Source organism: Crinia signifera, chromosome 5, assembly GCF_055691185.1.
Source record: "Crinia signifera chromosome 5, ASM5569118v1, whole genome shotgun sequence".
In the NCBI taxonomy this organism is placed as follows: Eukaryota; Metazoa; Chordata; class Amphibia; order Anura; family Myobatrachidae; genus Crinia; species Crinia signifera.
The window spans coordinates 226,981,163-227,001,761 of NC_139221.1; the positions used below are offsets into that span (position 1 = coordinate 226,981,163).

The window sequence follows — 20,599 nt, forward strand, 5'->3', positions numbered from 1 at the left end:
TACCAGGTCAAAACCAGTTTTGTGGTCTGAGAGCAGCATAATGCTGCTTTCCCACTGCAGACCAGTTTAAAGTACTGGTAATCTTAAATGGTATTTAAAACGGTATTAGCATACCCACTGCAGCATATTACCGTTTTAAATACCATTTAAGTACCATTCCCATTGCAGTGAACCGTGTAAAATGTAGAGTGCCTAACCCCCCCCCCAGTGTAAAGAGTGCCTAATCCCTCCCCCCCCCAGTGTAAAGAGTGCCTAATCCCTCCCCCCCAAGTGTAAAGAGTGCCTAACCCCCCCATACCTGCCCTGTGCCCCCACCTCCCCTCCCCTTGTACTTACCTGCACGGGGATGCAGGGCAGTGGGGAGGCAGCAGGGGTCCATGCAGGGTCCAGGCGGGGTACAGGCAGTCCCAGTGCCTGATGAGAACTAGTAGTTCTCACTTTGCGCATATGTAATGAGTGCACATGCATACTATTGAGCTGCTCATTACATATGCGCATATGTAATGAGCGGATCTTTATTATGCACGTGCACTCATTACACATGCACAAAGTGAGAACTACTAGGTCTCATCAGGCACTGGGACTGCCTGGAGGCTAAATAACGTTTAAGAGGCATTCCCACTGCCTCTTAAACGTTATTTTAACGTGTAGGACTCTGCTTTAAAAATGGGTTGAAAAACCATTTAACTTTAAACAGTATTTAAACTCTGGCACTTTCCCACTGCAGCCTTAAAACGGTAAATTGCACTGAAAATCGGCAATTTACCGTTTTTTAGCTGCAGTGGGAAAGGGGCATAAGTATCTAAATATGTTGCAAAACTGGTAGCAACAATGAATTTATAAAAGCTCTGTTCAGGACGGATGGGGGGCATTGCAGGGGGTGATGTATCACGAATAATTTGTTTCCAATTATTATTCCTAATTATCTAGTGGACAATTACTATATAAAGGGGGTAACTCAGACCAGCACGCTAGGCTGCGTATATTTGCTGCCTAGCGAGCAGGTAAACTGTTCGGAACTTGTGTAGTATCACGGCTCCCATCGCATGCCATCGCATGCCATATGTAGTGGCATGAGATGGCATGCGATGGGATGCGATTTTTGCAGTTTTTAAGCATTTTAAAAAATCGCATGCAAGCGCATCGCATGCGATGCGATCGCATGCAATTTTGAACAGAAATGCATCCAAATGCATTGAAATTAGTATCAAACATGTTCAATGGCCCCCAAATGTCATTTTTTAGGTTGTACAACTATCAACGTGAACCCGAGGCGTGGCGAGCGCAGCGAGCCCCGCACGGGGACGCGGGGACCTGTGAAGCCCATGAGGGGACGCAGATACCTGTGAAGGTATCCGTGTCCCCTCGCGGGGCTCGCTGCGCTCGCCATGCTTCAGGCTCGGTGGCTCGCTGCGCTCGCCTCACTTTCTGTTCTCAACTCCACGCCGACGTGGATAGTGGGGGTATGAAAAGGTCGTAGGACGCGTACCGCTGCGCTCGCCACGCTTCGGGTTTGCGTTGATAGTGGGGGTGGTACTGCCTGAAAAATGACATTTGGGGGCCATTGAACATGTTTGATACTAATTTCAATGCATTTGGATGCATTTCTGCTCAAAATCGCATGCGATCGCATCGCATGCGATGAGATTTTTTTGCTATGCGATGGCCATCGTGGGAGCTGTGATTCTACACAAGTACCCACTGCTCTACCAAACGCACACACACACCTCCACCGCTGCCCCAATTCTCCATGTTACGCTACGAGCAGATGTGTACGCTTACACATACGTTCGCATGCGCCTGCACAGAGGAAGAATCATTCAATGGTTACTCACATCAAATAATTTTTCCTCTGTTTGTTATGAAAAGTAAGCCAGGATTTTTCATCTGTATGTTTTCCGCCGAATTGGGGGCGGGCGCTGACATCATGTGACGCCATCCACTCAGGCAGGAGCATGCCTGCATTTGCTGGGATTCACCCAGCGTTTCTATGGGCACAACCACCATTTTTGTGAGCACGTCCATGAAATGCTGGGCGGCCCCAAGGAAGCCCACTGCCTGTTACTCAGGCAGCAAACGCCCTGGTGAATGAAAACTTTGCCGAAGGCGCTCGCTGAGGGGGTTTGCACATGCAAATTATCGTGCATGGGAAGACCCCCACCATCGGACAATTTGGACCTGAATTGGCCACAAAGTGCCCTGTTATATCTGCAGAGCCATCAATTCATTAATGGCTGATGCCCCATCAATCTACTGTAGCTTACCTTATAAGGCTCTAAAAGAGACAGATATTCAGTTGATTTAACAGTTTCAGTTTGCAGTTGTTTGTAACGGGGGCAGTTTTGTAGTGGCATCAAAAGCATCTGAAAATAAAAATGATATTATACAAAAACAGACACGTTTTTGTTTTGGGCAGTCATTACGTTTTCTGCTCAGTCAAAGCCTGGAGAATAAGTTTGGAATAACATTTGCAAACAGAACTTATGACTATAAGGAGACTTTGTTTGGACAATACTTACTATACATTACATTGTTTATATAATGCAACTTCTAAGGGGGTCTATACTTCATCACTTAATTTCTAAAACAATCGATTGTCACCTACACTGTACTTTATTTTATAAATGAAGCTACTCATTATAAAGGTCACCCAGGAAATACGATGTATATACCCTGTCTATCCTATCTATCTTTCTGTCACAATCTTTCCCACTGTTCCCATACACTAGCATGGGAACCTAAATTCATCAAGCCCCCAAAAAACATTTTCAGGACTTCAATGTGGGAACCTTTGTCATCTTTCCCTATGGCAGTTGCAATGAGTGATAACCTTCAGATCCCTCCACCACTGTTCGGCTTCTTCCACCGGAAGCCAGATCTGGCAGTGCTGTTTCAGTGCTGAAGTAGTGGTGAAAGGATTCGCAGGTGAAAGGATTCGACAGCTGATTTTCAGAACAATGGGGAATTGTGTCGGCACTCGCAAAAAGTTAGATGATTAGTGGTCTATTTACTATGCCTTGCAGAGAGATAAAGTGGATGAGATAAAGGAGCAACCAATCATCTAGCTGCCATGATAGTTAGAAGCTGATTGGCCAATATTTTCTCCATCCAGTGAACATAATGAACAGGCTCCTTACTATTTAATAGGCACTCACAGAATTCCTCATTATGGGGCCGATTCTGCTTCACATGGAACCAAATTCATCCCCTGCCCTGAAGTTGGGTTTGCTCTTGCGCATGAGCATTTCTGCGCATGTAGAAACTCTGACTGCGAATGGCCTTGGCGATTTACAGTGGACTATGAGAGTAAACTAGCCGTCTCAAATCCCTATAGATGTTTATTTGTCATTTGTCCCAAAAATGGTCACCAAATGTAACTCACTTCCGGGTGCGTGTAAAGCCAATTCTGAGCCTAGGTAGTCAGTGGCGTAACTATATAATTTGCGCCCCCCCGCCAAACTTTTTCGGCGCCCCCCCCATACCCATACCTGACAGAGCCACATCTGCGGTCACTATCCCGTCCAGTCTCCCTCAGCTCCGCTGCGCTGCTCCAGTCTCCGCTGCGCTGCTGCCCGGCCGCATCTGTGGTCACTGTCCCGTCACTCGCTCCCTGCGCCGGCTCCTGCTGATAATGAAAAGTGACTCTCAGAAAATGGCTGCCAAAACTGTCTGCAATACGGGGGCAGCCATTTTCTAAGTGTCACTTTTCATTATCAGCAGGAGCCGGCGCCGGGAGCGAGTGACGGGACAGTGACCGAAGATGCGGCCGGGCAGCAGCGCAGCGGGTAACTATGGCACCGCAGCCCCCCCCCGGCGCCCATAGTTACTCTGCGCCTCCCCGCCACGGCGGGGGCTGCGGAGGCTTAGTTACGCCACTGTAGGTAGTCATATCTGCTTCAAACTCTGAGACTACAAGACCCATTGAACTAGGTGAGACTATTGGTGTACCTTCAGCTTTGATGACAAATATTGCCTTAGTATTTTTTGCCAATACTTTGTGACTGCATTGTGACTGCATTATTTAAGTTTGCATAGGCTAAAATGCATCTATATATATATATATATATATATATATATATATGGGTAACAGGACGGCACTCCTTAGGGTATGAGTTTCGTCGGTGCCAGGTCTGTAGATAGGAAATGCAGTACACTTACCCCCCCGCAGAAGGATGAAGACCAGCACTCAGACGTTTGTAGGTGAAAAAAATCAATGAAGTTTAATCCATGTGCAGTACAAGCAACACAAGCTGTCCCGACAGCCGTTTCAACTGGGCATCAGCCAGTTGTCATCAGGGGAGAATGACAACTGGCTGATGCCCCTGATGACAACTGGCTGATGCCCAGTTGAAACGGCTGTCGGGACAGCCCGTGTTGCTTGTACTGCACATGGATTAAACTTCATTGATTTTTTTCACCTACAAACGTCTGAGTGCTGGTCTTCATCCTTCTGCGGGGGGGTAAGTGTACTATATATATATATATATATATGTCAAATTCCTGAGGCCTGTTTTTATTTTATTTTATTTTATCCTTTTTGGAAATATAAGAGGGTATGTATACTCATTCTTGATCACCCAGCATCATTTAATATGACAAACGAAACAGTGATAAATTATAAATTAATTATTTGTCCATAGGACCTTTTACTTTTCTGACCTTATGATACGCCCAATTATTACATCATACAATTGAGCGTTTCACTAGAGGTATGATTCTCTATGACTAAATGAAGAAGCACCATTATCTCATATCTTTTTGTCCTGTTGTCCTTCAACTTTTTCTTTTTCCCTTGTTTGATCCTATGAATGACATTGATTGTAACATTCTTTAAATTAGAGCATAAGCTTATCCTACTATATTCTATATATTTTTATTTTATATGTAGTTTTAGAAACTGTTACCCCTGATGAAGTCCACTTAAGGACGAAACACGTCGGGTACCTCTTCTGAAAATTATTGAAGAATTTGTTGGCATGTGCCATTTTACACCTGAGAACTTTTTAATAACATTTTCTGGATAAGACTTTTTGCTTAATATCCTACAACCTGGGAAAACGACATCACTTCTAAAAAGTTGGAATACCCAATCCAGGGGACCAACATCAGCGCCAATACACTATTGTTGTACATATACATATATATATATATATATATATATATATATATATACACACATGTACATTAATATTATGTTATATTATCACTAAGTGCAGGTTCTTTCTACCTATATGTTATGATCTAATATTGAAGACAAGGAAAAGCTTGTCTTTATGTATGTAGTGATAATTTGTTGGTCAGTAGCTTATTTTAGATAAAAACATTTATGTATGATAATACATTATAATAGTTTTCATTTTTAGGTATAGAACTAGTGTAATCTACTGTCCGCAGCCAAAATAATGATGTTATGAGTAAGTGGTGTACAGTGTTTGTGTTACAAGAAATTGTCAGTACAGTAAGAAACCAGGAGAGGGATTTAGGGCCTGATTCTGGATTCATTCTTGAATCTCCAGTATCTTTATCCGAAAAGAGGATTTCTCCAATCTTATTTTTTTTTTACAAAATATTGCAATATAATTTTATATATGCATTTTCATAATAAGTGTTGACAAACAGAATATTTAATCATACTGTAAATAAATAGTATTAACACTCACATTGTCTTCTGCCAATGGCAATGTATGCACAGGTATTGGTTGCCATGTTATATTAGTGTTCCACACTTGCTTTCCAGTGGGTGGGAACAAGCCAGCAAGATTGGACTCAGCACTCATTAGTGTGCGATCCATGTCTGTGCTTTTCACATAAACCTGAGAAACATAAGAAAGTTATGTCGGCAGTCTCATAACATTAGGACACATTAATCTTCTACTTACACATCAGGCATAGCCAAACACAGAGGGCAGCGGAGGACATATTTACCCCTGCACTGCCACCTACAAAATAGTTTAAACTAACTTTAAATTATGACTCAGGGGATGTTTGAGATAAATTCACAGTGTTGCCTATGTTTTCATTGGAACCACTGACACTCTCATATAGAAACATTTAGACTTTGAAGGCAGCTAAGAACTACTTGGCCCATCTAGTCTGCCCCTTAAACCAGCAATATTGGATAAATAAATCAATTAAGTAAATAACAAATCAATATGCTACATTTGTATGAAAAATGATTGTCACAAAGCCTCCTTCACTTGAAATGTGCATGCACTGGGTTTAACCCTCTAAACACCTAGGTGTGGCTGCAGCACAGTTCAAAATTTAAATAGAGGAGCAATGCCAACTGCCAGTGGGTCAGTTTGGATTGGCAGTTGGTGGCAGTGGGTGTGGCTCCCCTATTTGAATTTTCAAATGTGCTGCAGCCCCTCCACTGGTCCTCGTACACTTAGGACCTTATTTTGGTTGATACTCTCCCATGGGAATTCACACGGGAGCACAATGTTTTTCTTATGCGCATTTCTGCTGTGTGTGAATGGCCACAGTGAATAGAGTTGTTCGCCGGGCGCTTGCACTCAACAGTGCGGGCGGGTGGTGGTGGGGGTTAGGGGATGTGCCCATTGGAGTTCCCATGACAATGCAGGGCGTTCTGATTGTAATGACCCGAAGACACGGGTGCTGGTGGGGGGGGGGGACAGATGTCATCACCGGATGTCAGCTGCCCACCCTGTCCTCGTACATTACACAAGCAAGACTAAGACACCTGAGAGTGTTTTCGTTTTTCATGTACGCTACACAACATTCGATGGTCAGCGACAATGCGAACGGCGGACGGGATTAAAGAGAAATGCATCACTGCGAACTTCGCAGCCCTGCTTGTTAACCAGAATAACCTCCTAAAACTGCAGATGTGTCCTCATACACTATTACTGCAGTCACACCAAACATCCTTTCTCATTGCGCCAAGTTCTGTATGACATCTTTTTTAGCTTGAAAGTGCATCTTAGTCATACTGTATGCAATAAGCTACTGCACAGGACTGTGCTGATTCATTTAATATGCAATACTTATATATGTGTACAACTGAGTCTGAAATTCTACCATGCAGCGGCCATGGCTTTTTTCAGCACTACGGTAAGTTTAATTGTTCTTTGTATACACAATTATTTATTATATATTTTATTTATTTAAAGTTTCTTATATAGCGCAGCAAATTCTGTTTCGCTTTACAATTTACAAATCCCTCACTTGCATATGTGATCGCTAAAAGTTATTTTTCTATCTGAGCATACCTTGTTTCAGCACTTGTCAGTGCTCTTGATGCATAAATTACTGGTTGCCATGTATCCTCATGTTCTTGTAACAACACTGAGCCTAGGCCAAATTGCGAAGCATCTGCTGAAATTCTTATTATTTTGCAGCATCAAATGATTTTAGCACTGGTTGCTCTGTAATGATCTGTTTCAAGTTTTGTCAACTTTCTTCATGTTCATGTGACCACATCCACTCGTTATCTTTGTCCAACAACCATCTAAGAGAGGCTGTTCACTAAGAGAGTTGAGAAATAAAATTTCCTAATTAAGTAATCATTCCTAGGAATCTTCTGACGTCGTCTTTGTTGTTAGGACGTTCCATGTTCACTATGGCTGATATTTTCCTTGGGTCTGGTTTTACACCTTGATCCGAGACCAAGTCGCCCATAAAGGTAAGAGTATTCATGCCAAATTCACATTTGTCCTTGCTTAGCTTTAGATTCACTTTCTTGACAAGTTTCATTACTTGTCTCAATCTAGAATCATGCTCATCCTTTGTAGATCCCCAGACAAAAATGTCATCCATCATTGTTTCAACACCTGGAATATGTTCAAAAATCATGTGTATCTTTTTGTGATATACTTCTGGAGCAGACAAAATTCTATATGGTAGTCGAAGAATTCTGTATCGAACTTCTGTTGTATTACATGTACAAATCTTTGAGCTGGCCTCATCTATCTTCATTTGCCAGAATCCTGAAGATGCGTCCAATTTACTGAACCATTTTGTTCCCGCAAATTGCGACATGATTTCATCTCTAGTTGGTAGTTTGAAACGTTCTCGTTTAATAGCTTTGTTTAAATCTCTGGGGTCTAGACATACTCTGAGTTGTCCATTTTTTTTTTCAACAATTACTAAGATCTTACCCATTCAGTAGGCTCATCAACTTTCTGTATTACACCCAAGGCTTCCATGCAATTTAACTATTGTTTCAGTTTTTCTCTCGCGCAAACTGCACTTTTCTACAGGGGTGTATCACGGAAGAAACTGGCATGTCTATATTTATTGTATGCTCTCCAGGCAAGCAACTTAGACCTTCAAACAAGTCTCTGTATTCTGTAAACATCGATTTTCAGTCATCTTCTACTTGTTATGTCACCATAACAATTTTTTTTAGCAAGCTTAGTTTCTCACAGGAACTTAAACCTAGAATCGGTTGCACATTTTTATCCCCAATCAGTAGAGATGTTTTAAACTGTTGTCTATTATATTTCAGTGTCACTAAGCATGTACCTTTCACAGGAATTTCCACTCAGTGTACCCTGTAACTTCACTTTGGCTGGATGAATTTTAGGTTTTACTCTAAAAGTCTTATACTGTAGTCTTGAAACAATATTAAATTCACCTGCATGACAGTATCAAGCTTAAAGGGAATGACAATCTCATTTACAGTTAAAGGGACAATCCATTCTTTCTTATCTGCACTGCAAAGTTCAATGCAATCCACAAATAACTCCTCTGTTTGTTTAACAGCATGCACTTGGTTGTTTCACTTTTCATTTTACAGCATTTGGCAAAGTGATCAAGTCTACCACATTTCATGCAGGTTTTAACATAAGCAGGGCACATTTTAGGATTGTGAGCATTTCCAAATCTACTACAAATGTCCTTATTAGACTATGGGGTGTATTCACTGTTGGTCGTTAGGTCAATTCTGTCTAAAACAGCATATTTTACGCCTGCAAAAAAAGTCTAGATGAATTGTAGTATTCACTATAATTTTTTCTAGACAGTCTAAAGCATTTCACCTGTCAACTCTTTTCATTTGCCTCGCCTGTCTAATGAGTCATTTAGACTTTTTTTTTCACTTTGTCTAAACTCCGTCATGTTAATCTGATTTAGCCTATTCAGTGTGTGATTGTCTAAATGGATTCTACAGTTTTCAGGCAGGCTTTAGACAAAGTGAACTAGACAATTTCTTCTGTCGGGACTACTCTACAAAATATAAAATATTATTTAATTTATGTAGTTTATTAAATGAATTAATATAATTTATTGTTATTTTGCTTATAAATACATTTTGTATGTTTATCATTGCCTATATGAATATATTTTGATTTTTTTCATTCTTTATTTTACTCTACTCATGTTGCATTGTCTTTCCCAGCATGCAGTGTTGTAATGCCACACCCCATAATGCCCATCACACATAATGCTACACACAGTAATGCCCATTTTAGTAAAATAGGGACAACAGGCGCGCACCAAAAACTTACACCGTAATGCCTATTACATGTCACACAGCCATTACATAGTATACCACATGCCCTAATGCCCATTACACGTTATGCCACACACCGTAATGCCCACGTTGCGCATCAATCACACTGTTATGCCCATAACACACTGCGCCTCACAAGGTGATGCCCATTATGCCTCACACCGTAATACCAATTACATATTAGGCCACACACCGCAAAGCCAATTACCTATTATGCCCCACACCGTAGTGCCAATTAGGCCAAACTCCGTAATGCCAACTACATATTATACAGCATGCCATAATGCCCATTACATATTATACAGCACACTGCAATGCCCATTACATATTATACAGCACACCGCAATGCCCATTATATATTATGCCACACCCTGCAATGCCCATTACATAGTATACAGCAAACCGCAATGCCCATTACATATTATACAGCACACCGCAATGTCCATTACATATTATACAGCACACCGCAATGCCCATTACATAGTATACAGCACACCGCAATTCCCATGACATATTATACAACATGCCATAATGCCACACAGCGTAATGCCTGTTACATAATATGCCACACAACTTCGGCTTACCTACATGCTCATTGCTAGGAGTTATATGCTTGATGCCAGGGATTTCTTGTTCGATGCCAGAGGTTACATCTGGTTGCCTGGGGTCTCACGCTTGTTACCAGGGGAGGTGGAGGCCCTGCACCGGGGATCGCGGGTGGGAGGAGGAGGAGTCCCCACGTCGGAGATCGCAGGGGGGAGGAGGAGTCCCTGCGCTGGTGATAGGAGGCCCGGTACCAGCAATCCTGCAGAGGATGCCTAAGTTCCTGGTTTTTTTTTTTAAAAGCACTGTCTGCAGCTTCAGTATATCAGCGACCCGGGTGGGTTACCAGGTACTCAGAAACCCCCCCTGAGTGCGCATGTGCTACTGTCTGATGTGAACTGGATGTGCTCCCATGTTCAGCTGCACTCTGTCAACCCCTGTCAGTCCTCCCTCCTGCTCCCCAATGCTGCTGCCACGACCACACAGGTATAGTGGAGGTGTAAGAGGGGGAGAGCTCTCCGTGCAGCAGACCAGGAGCTGGGCTGTCAGGGTGCGGGCACTCTGCCTCAGATTGCTGGTAGACCGCACAGCGATCCACCAGACAAATCAGATCTCACCCCGCAGCCTCCTGCCTGCCTGGTCCTGGTGATCCTGCTGCTGCCCGTTCATCCCCCGTTCCCCCGATGCTAACAACCGCATAAGCATAAGAAATCTCAACCCCTGTCAGTCCTCCCTCCTGCTCCCCAATGCTGCTGCCGGGACCACATAAGTGGAGGTCTAGGAGGGGGAGAGCTCTTCGTGCAGCAGACCAGGAGCTGGGCTGTCAGGGTGCGGGCACTCTGCCTCAGATTGCCGGCAGACCGCACAGCGATCCACCAGAAAAATCAGATCTCACCCCGCAGCCTCCAGCCTGCCTGGTCCTGGTGATCCTGCTGCCGCCCGTTCATCCCCCGTTCCCCCGGCGCTAACAGCCGCATAAGCATAAGCAATGAGCGGGTCCGGAACGGAGGACGAACGGGCAGCAGCAGGATCACTAGGACCAGGGGAGGATCTGGTTTGCCTGGTGGGGTACACGGCTACTGGGGATGGGGATCGCAGGGGGGATGATTTAGCAGCGTAAGCTCCCGGGGGAATGGGGTATGAACGGGCGGCAGCAGGAGTCTCCAGGACCAGACAGGCTAGAGGCTGCGAGGAGGATCTGATTTGCCTGGTGGGGTACACGGCTACTGGGGATGGGGATCGCTGGGGGGTATGGTTTAGCAGTGCAAGCTGCTGGGGGAACAGGGAGGAATGGGTGGCAGTGATAACAGACGGTGCAGGCTGACTGGACCTTCCGCCTCAATGGTGTTTTAACGCCAGGAGGCATTCCGCCCTGTATTCACCCTGAATACACTAGTTGGTGAAAGGGTGAAACAGAATCCGCCTGTCTAGCTGATGTAAAAGCTAGAACAGGCGGAACTGCATATCCTAACGACGGACCCTGAATATACCCCTTTGGCTTAGACTGCTTCATTCTTGAGAATGGAGGTTTGCTTGGCTCGGTTTTCTGCACTACATGTACGGCACCATCAGCTTCCTTGTGTAAGTTTTTGGCTTGAAATCTAGTTATTTCTGCAGATCTGCACATAGGGCCTTATTCTAGTTCACTCTTTCTGACAAAATCCTTCTTAGATGGACAAAACCATGTGCACTGCAGGTGGGCAGATGTAAAATGTGCAGAGAGAATTAGATTTGGGTGAGTTATTTTGTTTCTGTGCAGGGTAAATACTGGCTGCTTTATTTTTACACTGCAATATAGATCTCACTTTGAAGTAAAACCCCACCCAAATCTAATTCTCTCTGCACAAGTAACATCTGCCCCACCTGCAGTGCATATGGTTTTGTCCATCTAAGAAGGATTTTGTCAGAAAGAGTGAACTAGAATAAGGCCCACAGTCACTGCCTTGTCTAGTATTAGGTCTTGCTCTCTCAGCAGTCTCTCTCTGAGACCATTATCAAGTATTCCACAGACAATACGATCTCTAATGAGTGAATCCTTTAAATCACCAAACTCACAGGTTTTACTGAGTGATTGCAGCTCTGTAACATACTGTACTGTTCAAATCCATCTCCAGACTACTGATCACATGTGAAAGACATATCTTTCATATGTGACAATTTTCCTTGGCACAAAGTAATCTTCAAACTTCAAATTATAGAAGATAGCACCATATTCTGCCCCTCATCAAACTGAAAACTATTATAAATGTCCAGCACATCCTCTCCTATCACATGGAGGAAAATGGATGCCTTCATTTTGTCAGCCTCTGTATCAGCTCCACATGCAGCAAGATATATATTAAACCTTTGCTTAAATCTTTTCCAGTTCTCAGACAAGTTACCAGACATCAGCATGCCGGTTGGAGGAGCCAGTTTATACATGGTTACTCACTGTTTAAGAGAGGAGCACATGGCAGGCTTTGCAGACACTGAGGGGCAGATTTATTAAGCCTGAAGTAGAGATAAACTGGAGATAAGGTAAAAGGAGAAAAAGCACCAGCCAATCAACTCCCAACTGTCATTTTCAAACACAGCTCATTGGCTGGCACTTTATCTCCTTTTGCCTTATCTCCAGTTTATCTCTTCTCCAAGCTTAATAAATCTGCCCCTGAGTATCACAGCCTTACATACTGCTGCAGGATCTTTCACATTCTGAGAACACTAGCAGTCCAAGGTAAACTTCTTCTCACACATGTGGATAACAAGATATTAATACATCTTGACAGTGTACCTTCCTGCTTCACAGAGTAATTTGTGGAAGCAGTCAGAACTATAGTGGCCCAATAAGTTCCAATGCCATCTTATAAGAGCAATGCCCCTTAAACTCCTGATATCACACAAGGGGGGCTGCTCTACTCACTGCATGGCACATCCGTGAGCATCCTTTGGATGCTCCAGGCAGCACTGAAGCAGTGTTGCTTTCTGCTGGGTATGGTTTCAGACACCCTAGTTGCCAGAGGCAGACGCTGGTAGTCAGATGCATGGCCCCACAACCCAAGGTAGTGGGGCTGTGTAGTGCAAACTGTAGTTGTAGCACCTGACCAGACAATGATGGATTCATCGTGGTGTAAACTTTCTCTTTCTCATCTAATCACAACCATGCATTCAAACTTTATTAATGCTAACAAAACAATGCAAAAGCTAATCTTTAAACTTCCAGATAAATAAACAAGAAATTAATGATAATAACAATAACAACAACAACAATAATAAGTATAATAATAATAATAATAATACATTCAATTTATTGTATCCCTGATAAGTGTAATGGACAAAACGTGTAGTAATTTTCCTCGCATTAATACCGACTTGTTCCTGAAAAAGTTGGCACAGAGGTTTTAAATAAATTACTGTGAAAGTTATAAAGAACTATCTACCAATTAAGGGTAAGTAACAAATCAGCAGGGCTACTTTTATTGTCCAAATTTTATTCCAAACTTCGAGCACTAATTGCATATTGGTGTATGCAGATAAATAACACACACAGACAATTAAAATATTCTGAGGTTATAGCAGAAGCGAGCTTTGGGTGTAAATATAATTAATTTTTGGCAACATCTAAACATACAGTATATCATCAGTTTTTGGGCATCTATTTCACAAAGAAAAAATAAACTCTGAGGAGTGTACTGAGACTGGCTTCCCAGGTCTGTCACAAAATGGCTGACTTTCTGACTTCTGTTCCATTGAGAAGGTGATTAATGATATATTCATGGCACGCATGAGGTAAGTTAGTATATCGGGGCTGTTGGTGGGTCTTACCCCAGACTTTTTATTAAATAAAAAGTTTAACCTGTGTGCTTCAGATGTGAGGCAACATGGAGGAAGTGCAGTACACACATCAATAAATTATAGAGATGAGCGGGTTCGGATACTACAGATCCGAACTCCCCCAACTTACCTGATCCGAGGCCAGATTCGAGGAGTACGCCGGTTCCCGACATCTTTCCGAGTCCAAATCAAGGCTAAAACGTCATCATCCCGCATCGGATTCTCGTGAGACCTGGGGATATATAGTTCCCAGGGGTCTGCGCCATTTTAAAACAGGTTGGTGATTTCAGACAGCACGGATGTGTCCGTGCTGTCTGCTCAGAGGGGTGAGAGGGAAACCTGCTGGGGGGGGGGGGGGGGGGATGATTAATGCATAGAGGGGGAATGCTTCATCAGTCCAGTGGTGCCCGCATGTGTACTGTATCCATCCATCCAGGGGTGCCCACATGTGTGCTGTATTTGTCCAGGGGTGGCCACATGTGTGCTGCATCAGTCCATGGGTGCCCAGATGTGTACTGTATCCATCCAGGGGTGCCCACATGTGTGCTGTATTTATCCAGGGGTGCCCACATGTGTGCTGTATCAGTCCAGGGGTGCCCGCATGTGTACTTTATCCATCCAGGGGTGCCCACATGTGTGCTGTATTTGTCCAGGGGTGCCCACATTTGTGCTGTATCAGTCCAGGGGTGCCTGCATGTGTGCAGTATAATTCTATGGGTGCCCCCATGTGTCCCGTATCAGTCCAGGGGTGCCCGCATGTGTGCCATATAATTCCATGGGTGCCCCCATTTGTCCTGTATCAGTCCTGGGGTGCCCACATGTGTGCCGTATAATTCCAGGGGTGCCCCCATGTGTCCCGTATCAGACCAGGGAAGCTGCCCTTTTTTAAATGAAAATAAAAATAAGGTGTTTTTTTTTTTCTTACTGCAAGGGCTGTTAAATGCGCTGTAGTCCAGGGGTGAGCCAAGATTGCTGTATAATTCATGGGGTGTTGCTAAGTCTACCGTATAATTCCAGGTGTGCTGCTCTTTTTTATCATTAAAAGAATACAAATTTTTATTTTTACAGCAGGAATTTGTCTGCCGTATAATTCCATGCCTGTCGCCATGTGTGCCGTATAAGTCCAGGGGTGCCGCCATCTGTACCGTATAATTCCATGTGTGCTTTATCAGGTCAGGGATGCCCGCATGTGTGATGCATAATTCCTGGGGTGAGCCAAGTGTGTCATGTAATCCATGGGTTGCTGCAAAGTCTGCTGTATAATTCATGGGGTACTGCTAAGTGTGCCGTCACAGTCCAGGGGTTATGCTAAGTGTGCAGTATCAGTCCAGGGGTGAGCGAAGTGTGCTGTATAATTTATGGGGTGCTGCTAAGTCTGCTTTACCAATCCAGGGGTGCTGCCATTTTTTTATTAAAAGAATAACTTTTTTTTTACTGCAGGAGTGTCACTATGTGTGCCGTATAATTCCATGTGTGCTGTGTCAGTCCAGGGGTTCCGCCACCTGTGCCATATAATACCATGTGTGACGTTAATTGTGCTGTATCAGGTCAGGGGTGCCACCATCTGTGCCGTATAATTCCTGGGGTAAGCCAGGTCTGCCGTATAATTCATGTGGTGCTGCCAAGTGTGCTGTATTAGTCCAGGGGTGATGCTAAGTGTGCTGTATCAGTCCAGGGGTGATGCTAAGTGGGGCATATCAGTCCAGGGGTGCTATTAACTGTGCCGTCTCAGTCTAGTGTTTGTACCACCTACTTGTGTCGCTTATCATAGTTATCCAACTACTTCCGTGCAACCTTTTGGCCTAAAAACCATATTGTGAGGTGTGAGGTGTTCAGAATAGACTGGAAATGAGTGGAGATGAATGCTATTGAGGTTAATATAGCGTAGGAGCAAAAAAAATAAAAAAAAATTCTGCGATTTAAGCAGGAGTGTCACTATGTGTGCCGTATAATTCCATGTGTGCTGTGTCAGTCCAGGGGTTCCGCCACCTGTGCCATATAATACCATGTGTGACGTTAATTGTGCTGTATCAGGTCAGGGGTGCCACCATCTGTGCCGTATAATTCCTGGGGTAAGCCAAGTCTGCCGTATTATTCATGGGGTGCTGCCAAGTGTGCTGTATTAGTCCAGGGGTGATGCTAAGTGTGCTGTATCAGTCCAGGGGTGATGCTAAGTGGGGCATATCAGTCCAGGGGTGCTATTAACTGTGCCGTCTCAGTCTAGTGTTTGTACCACCTACTTGTGTCGCTTATCATAGTTATCCAACTACTTCCGTGCAACCTTTTGGCCTAAAAACCATATTGTGAGGTGTAAGGTGTTCAGAATAGACTGGAAATGAGTGGAGATGAATGCTATTGAGGTTAATATAGCGTAGGAGCAAAAAAAAATAAAAAAATTTTATGCTTTAAAAAAAAATAAGGGCGGGATGTTGTAACATCCGCGCCCATTATCGCCGGCTACCGCATTATTAATAACGGCATATGCTGTAACATATGCCGTTATTAACGCAAGGGACAGCTCTTGCGATAAGAGCTGTCCCTTGCGATGCAGTGCTGGTGCTGGACTTCCGGGTATGTGACCCGGGAGTCCATCTGCGCATGCGCAGAGTGACGCGCCGCCCGCAGGGCATGCTGGGAGGGATCCGTGACGGATCCCTCAAACAGCGCTGCGGTAAGAAGCCCATAGGCTTCTGCAGGGAATCGCCAGCTTTTGCTGGCGATTCCCTCCGCAGCGCTGTCACTGCGGAGGCGCCATATAGCATATAGAAATGCGGTAAAAACCCAGAAAACTGGGTTTTTACCGCATTTCTGCTTTACAGAATCTCCCCCTAAATCAGAACCCAAAACCCCAAAATCCAAACACAAAACGTTTAGGGGGTGTTTTGGCAAAACCCATTAGAACCCAAAACCTGAAGGTAATCAGAACCCAAAACCCAAAACACGAAAAGTGGCCGGTGCACATCCCTAATAAATTACTGTAGCCATTGTCATCATATTGTAGGAGCTGGACTGGAGGCAAAGCCTGGGGGTAGGCTCCCCTGACAGGGTTTGTAGGGAGCTGACTAGCTGGACAGTCATAGAAGGGGTGTCTAAGGAGAGGGTCATAAGGGGGAGGGGCTTAACGGGGTGTTGTAAGGGTATATAAGCAGGGTGCAGACAGGAAATAGGGGTCACTGGGAGATTTTTCTTAACAGCTAAGCAGCACTGCATCTCCCATGGCTTCCCCAAACGCTGATGCTGAGGTATCTGCGGCGCTGGCTGCCCTCAGGGAGGCAGCAGGCACCAGAGGGGCTGAGTGGCTGCAGCAGCAGATGTCAGGTCTGCTGGGGGGACTGGGAGCAGCAACGCAGGAGGCTGCTCCAGCGGGCGCACAGCCTCGGAGGTCCAGGCCTCCGGAGCGCTTCAGCCCATCTGTGTCCCCCAGGGTTCAGCGCCGTTCAAGGAGCCCCGTCAGGGACCCTCCAGGCCAGGCTGCGGGCCGGGCACCTTCCGCCCGCAGGACCAGGTCTGGGAGGAATCCAACCAGCAGGCGGAACCCTCCGCGCGGGGGGGACCCCCCCCCCCCCACGTGCAAGAAGATCCGGCGGTGCGTGGTACTGGACCTGGAGCGGCGGGGCATGCGGGGCATGCTGCTGCTTAGCGCGGGGTGAGTCGTGCCAGGGGGGCAGAAGTACAGGCTGAGGACCGCAGGCCTGGTACACGGAGCGAGAGACGCACAGCGGGCTCCGCCTCCAACGAGGTCACGCCGGCTGGTGCTATACCTGAGGGTCGGGATGACAGGAGAAGAGAGATGGCAGCGTCTGCAGATGATGGAGAAATACCTGGTCCCTCTTCATTAGCTGGGTCTCGTCAGGACACTGGACCTGCGGCTGCTGGGTTCACAGCCCCCAGGCAGCCTGGTGAGTCTGTCTCTATGTCTGTTAATGCTTTAGCACAGAGTCAGGGGGGGGGAGGGTTAGCCCTCCAAGGGGAAATGAGTAGGGGCTTTACTGAATTATTGAGTGGTTTTGCAGATTGGTTGGTGGGTTTGCGGCAGGGGGCGGGCCGTCCCCGGCGGCAGCATGGGCGCCGCAGAATTCGGGCACACCAGCTACCATTAGTGTGCCAGTCAGTAATAGTGTGCCGGTTAGCAGTGGGGTGCCGGTTAGCAGTGGGGTGCCGGTTAGCAGTGGGATGCCGGTTAGCATTGGGGTGCCGGGGAGCAGTGGGGTGCCGGTATCCGGCGGTGAGCAAAGTAACAGTAGTGCGGGGGCTGATGGGGGCAGTGTGGGGACGCAGGAGGAGAGTGGGAGGCTTAGTGACACCGCAAAAGGGGAGGTGTACGTATGTTTTGAGGGGCCATTGGGGGCCCACCTGAAGCAGGAGGTGAGGGAGAAGATTTGGAAAGGGGAATACGTGGATATATTTTCATTGCTCCCTTTAGAGCGTTTTAATCTGGATAGGCCCCGTAAGGAGGAGAAGAAGGAGGAGGAGGAACGGCGGCGGTATCGGCTGATACCGCGGCCATTCACGAACTGGTTGCAAGCATTTGCTATTTTAGCTAGTGTGATTGGGGAGAAGGCACCTGACAATTGTTCAGGCTTATTTTGTTACATGGATGCGATAGGAGAGGCGTACCGGGTGTATGGGGGTTTGGCTTGGCTCCGGTACGACGAGCAATTTAGACAGAGGAAGGCGGTGCGCCCCAACATTCGTTGGGACCATAAAGATATTGCTTTATGGTTAAAGGTGACGGCCCCCATAAAAAGTGGGCAGCCCTTTCGTGGGGACGGGGGGGGGGGGCGAGGGAGGCCACAAGCGGGACGGCCATGCAGAAGGGACTTTGCTTTGCCTTTAATGATGGGTCATGCCGGTTTGGGGCAAAATGCAAATTCAAGCATGAATGTTCCTCATGTGGAGGGAACCACGGTGCAAATAAATGCTTCAGAGGGAAGTCACGAGACGGTAGTTCAAAAGGGGGTGACACCAGTTCGGCTGGAAAGGATGCTGGGCTATCTGCGTAGGTATCCTGATCAGCAGACAGCCGCCTTGTTGGAGGAGGGGTTTAAGGAAGGTTTTAAGATACCTTCTGACGTGCAGGTGTCAGGGAGTTTTAGGAGGAATTTGAAGTCTGCTAGAGAGCATCCAGAAGTGGTGCAGGAAAAACTGGTTAAGGAGGTGCAACTGGGTCGTATGGCTGGACCTTTTAGGGCGGCACCATGGCCAGATTTGATAGTCTCTCCTTTGGGGGTGGTGCCAAAAAAGGAGGCGAACAAGTTTCGGCTTATACACCATTTGTCCTTTCCAAAAGGGGCGTCGGTCAATGATGGCATTGACCCCGACATCTGCTCGGTGGTTTATACATCGTTCGACGCGGCTGTTCAGTGGGTAAAGCGGTTTGGGAAGGGGGCCATGTTGGCAAAGACTGATATTGAATCGGCATTTCGATTGCTGCCAGTTCACCCAACCAGTTTGCGTTTGTTGGGTTGTTGTTGGGATGGGGAGTTTTTTGTTGATCGATGTTTACCGATGGGTTGCTCCTTGTCGTGTGCCTATTTTGAGGCCTTTAGTTCTTTTTTGGAGTGGGTGGTTAAGGATGTCTCTGGGTGCAATTCAGTTATTCATTACCTAGATGACTTCTTATGTATTGGTCCTGGGGGGACCGGTGTATGTGACTTATTGTTGAGGACTGTTGAAAGGGTGTCGGCAGATTTTGGAGTCCCGCTTGCTCCAGGTAAGACGGAGGGCCCTGCGACTGTGATCAGTTTTTTGGGTATTGTCATTGATACTGTGAATATGGAGTGCCGTTTGCCCAAGGAAAAATTGCTGGGTTTGAAGGCCGAGGTGGGGAGGGCGTTGCAGTTAAAAAAAATTAGATTGCGGGAATTACAGTCTTTGCTGGGTAAGTTGAATTTTGCGTGTCGCATTATGCCAATGGGCCGCATTTTCAGCAGGAGACTGGCAGCAGCGACAGCAGGGGTGGTTCTTCCTCATCATTTTGTCAGATTAGGTAGTGAGTTGAAAGGGGACTTGCAGGTGTGGGCAACTTTTCTGGAAACTTTCAACGGCAGGGCGTTGTGGATGTCAGACACGTGCGTGGCTACAGAGCTAGACCTTTTCACAGACGCGGCTGGGAGTGGCGGTTTTGGGGCTTATTGCCAGGGACATTGGTGTGTGGGCAGGTGGCCGGAGTCTTGGGTGCAGAGAGGCTTGGTAAAAAACTTAGCATTGTTGGAATTATTTCCTATTTTGGTTGCAGTGGTTGTTTGGGGTGAGCTATTCCGCGACAGGAAGATTTGTTTTCACTGCGATAATCTGGGGGTTGTCATGGCTATTAACCAATTGTCGGCATCTTCACCGCCAGTGGTCATCATTTTGCAGCAGTTGGTATTGGAATGTCTGGCTTTGAATTTGTGGGTTGTGGCTAGGCACGTCCCCGGTGTCTCTAACGGCATTGCGGATTCTTTATCTCGTTCACAGTGGGAACGTTTCCGGGAGTTGGCACCAGAGGCGGACAGGGAGGGGACCGGGTTCCCGAGTCGGCTCTGGGCTCTGCTGGACGGGTAGTCGATCAGCTCATCAGGGAATCCTTGGCCCCGAATACATGGTCGGCATACAATCAGGAATGGCGGAGCTGGCTAGAATGGCGTGAGGTAGTAGGTTTGAAGGAGGATGATGACGAGTTGGCGGTCTTGCTATATATAGGCCATTGTAAGGAGATTGGTTGGTCAGTGGCAAAAATCACGCACTGCATGGCGGGCTTGGCTTTTGGGTTTCGTGCAGGTGGGAGGC

The 20,599-nt window shown here is 46.0% G+C and overlaps 1 protein-coding gene across 1 annotated transcript in view; it reads right to left on the reverse strand.

Moving 5' to 3' along the window:
• ACP3 (acid phosphatase 3) overlaps nucleotides 1-20,599 on the reverse strand; it is a 51,358-nt gene that overhangs the window by 27,247 nt on the left and 3,512 nt on the right. The window contains exons 2-3 of the mRNA XM_083188600.1: nucleotides 5,661-5,813; nucleotides 2,265-2,363 (exon numbers count right to left, since the gene is read on the reverse strand). Of these exons, the coding sequence (XP_083044726.1) occupies nucleotides 2,265-2,363; nucleotides 5,661-5,813 (252 nt within the window). The remainder of the gene's footprint in view (nucleotides 1-2,264; nucleotides 2,364-5,660; nucleotides 5,814-20,599) is intronic.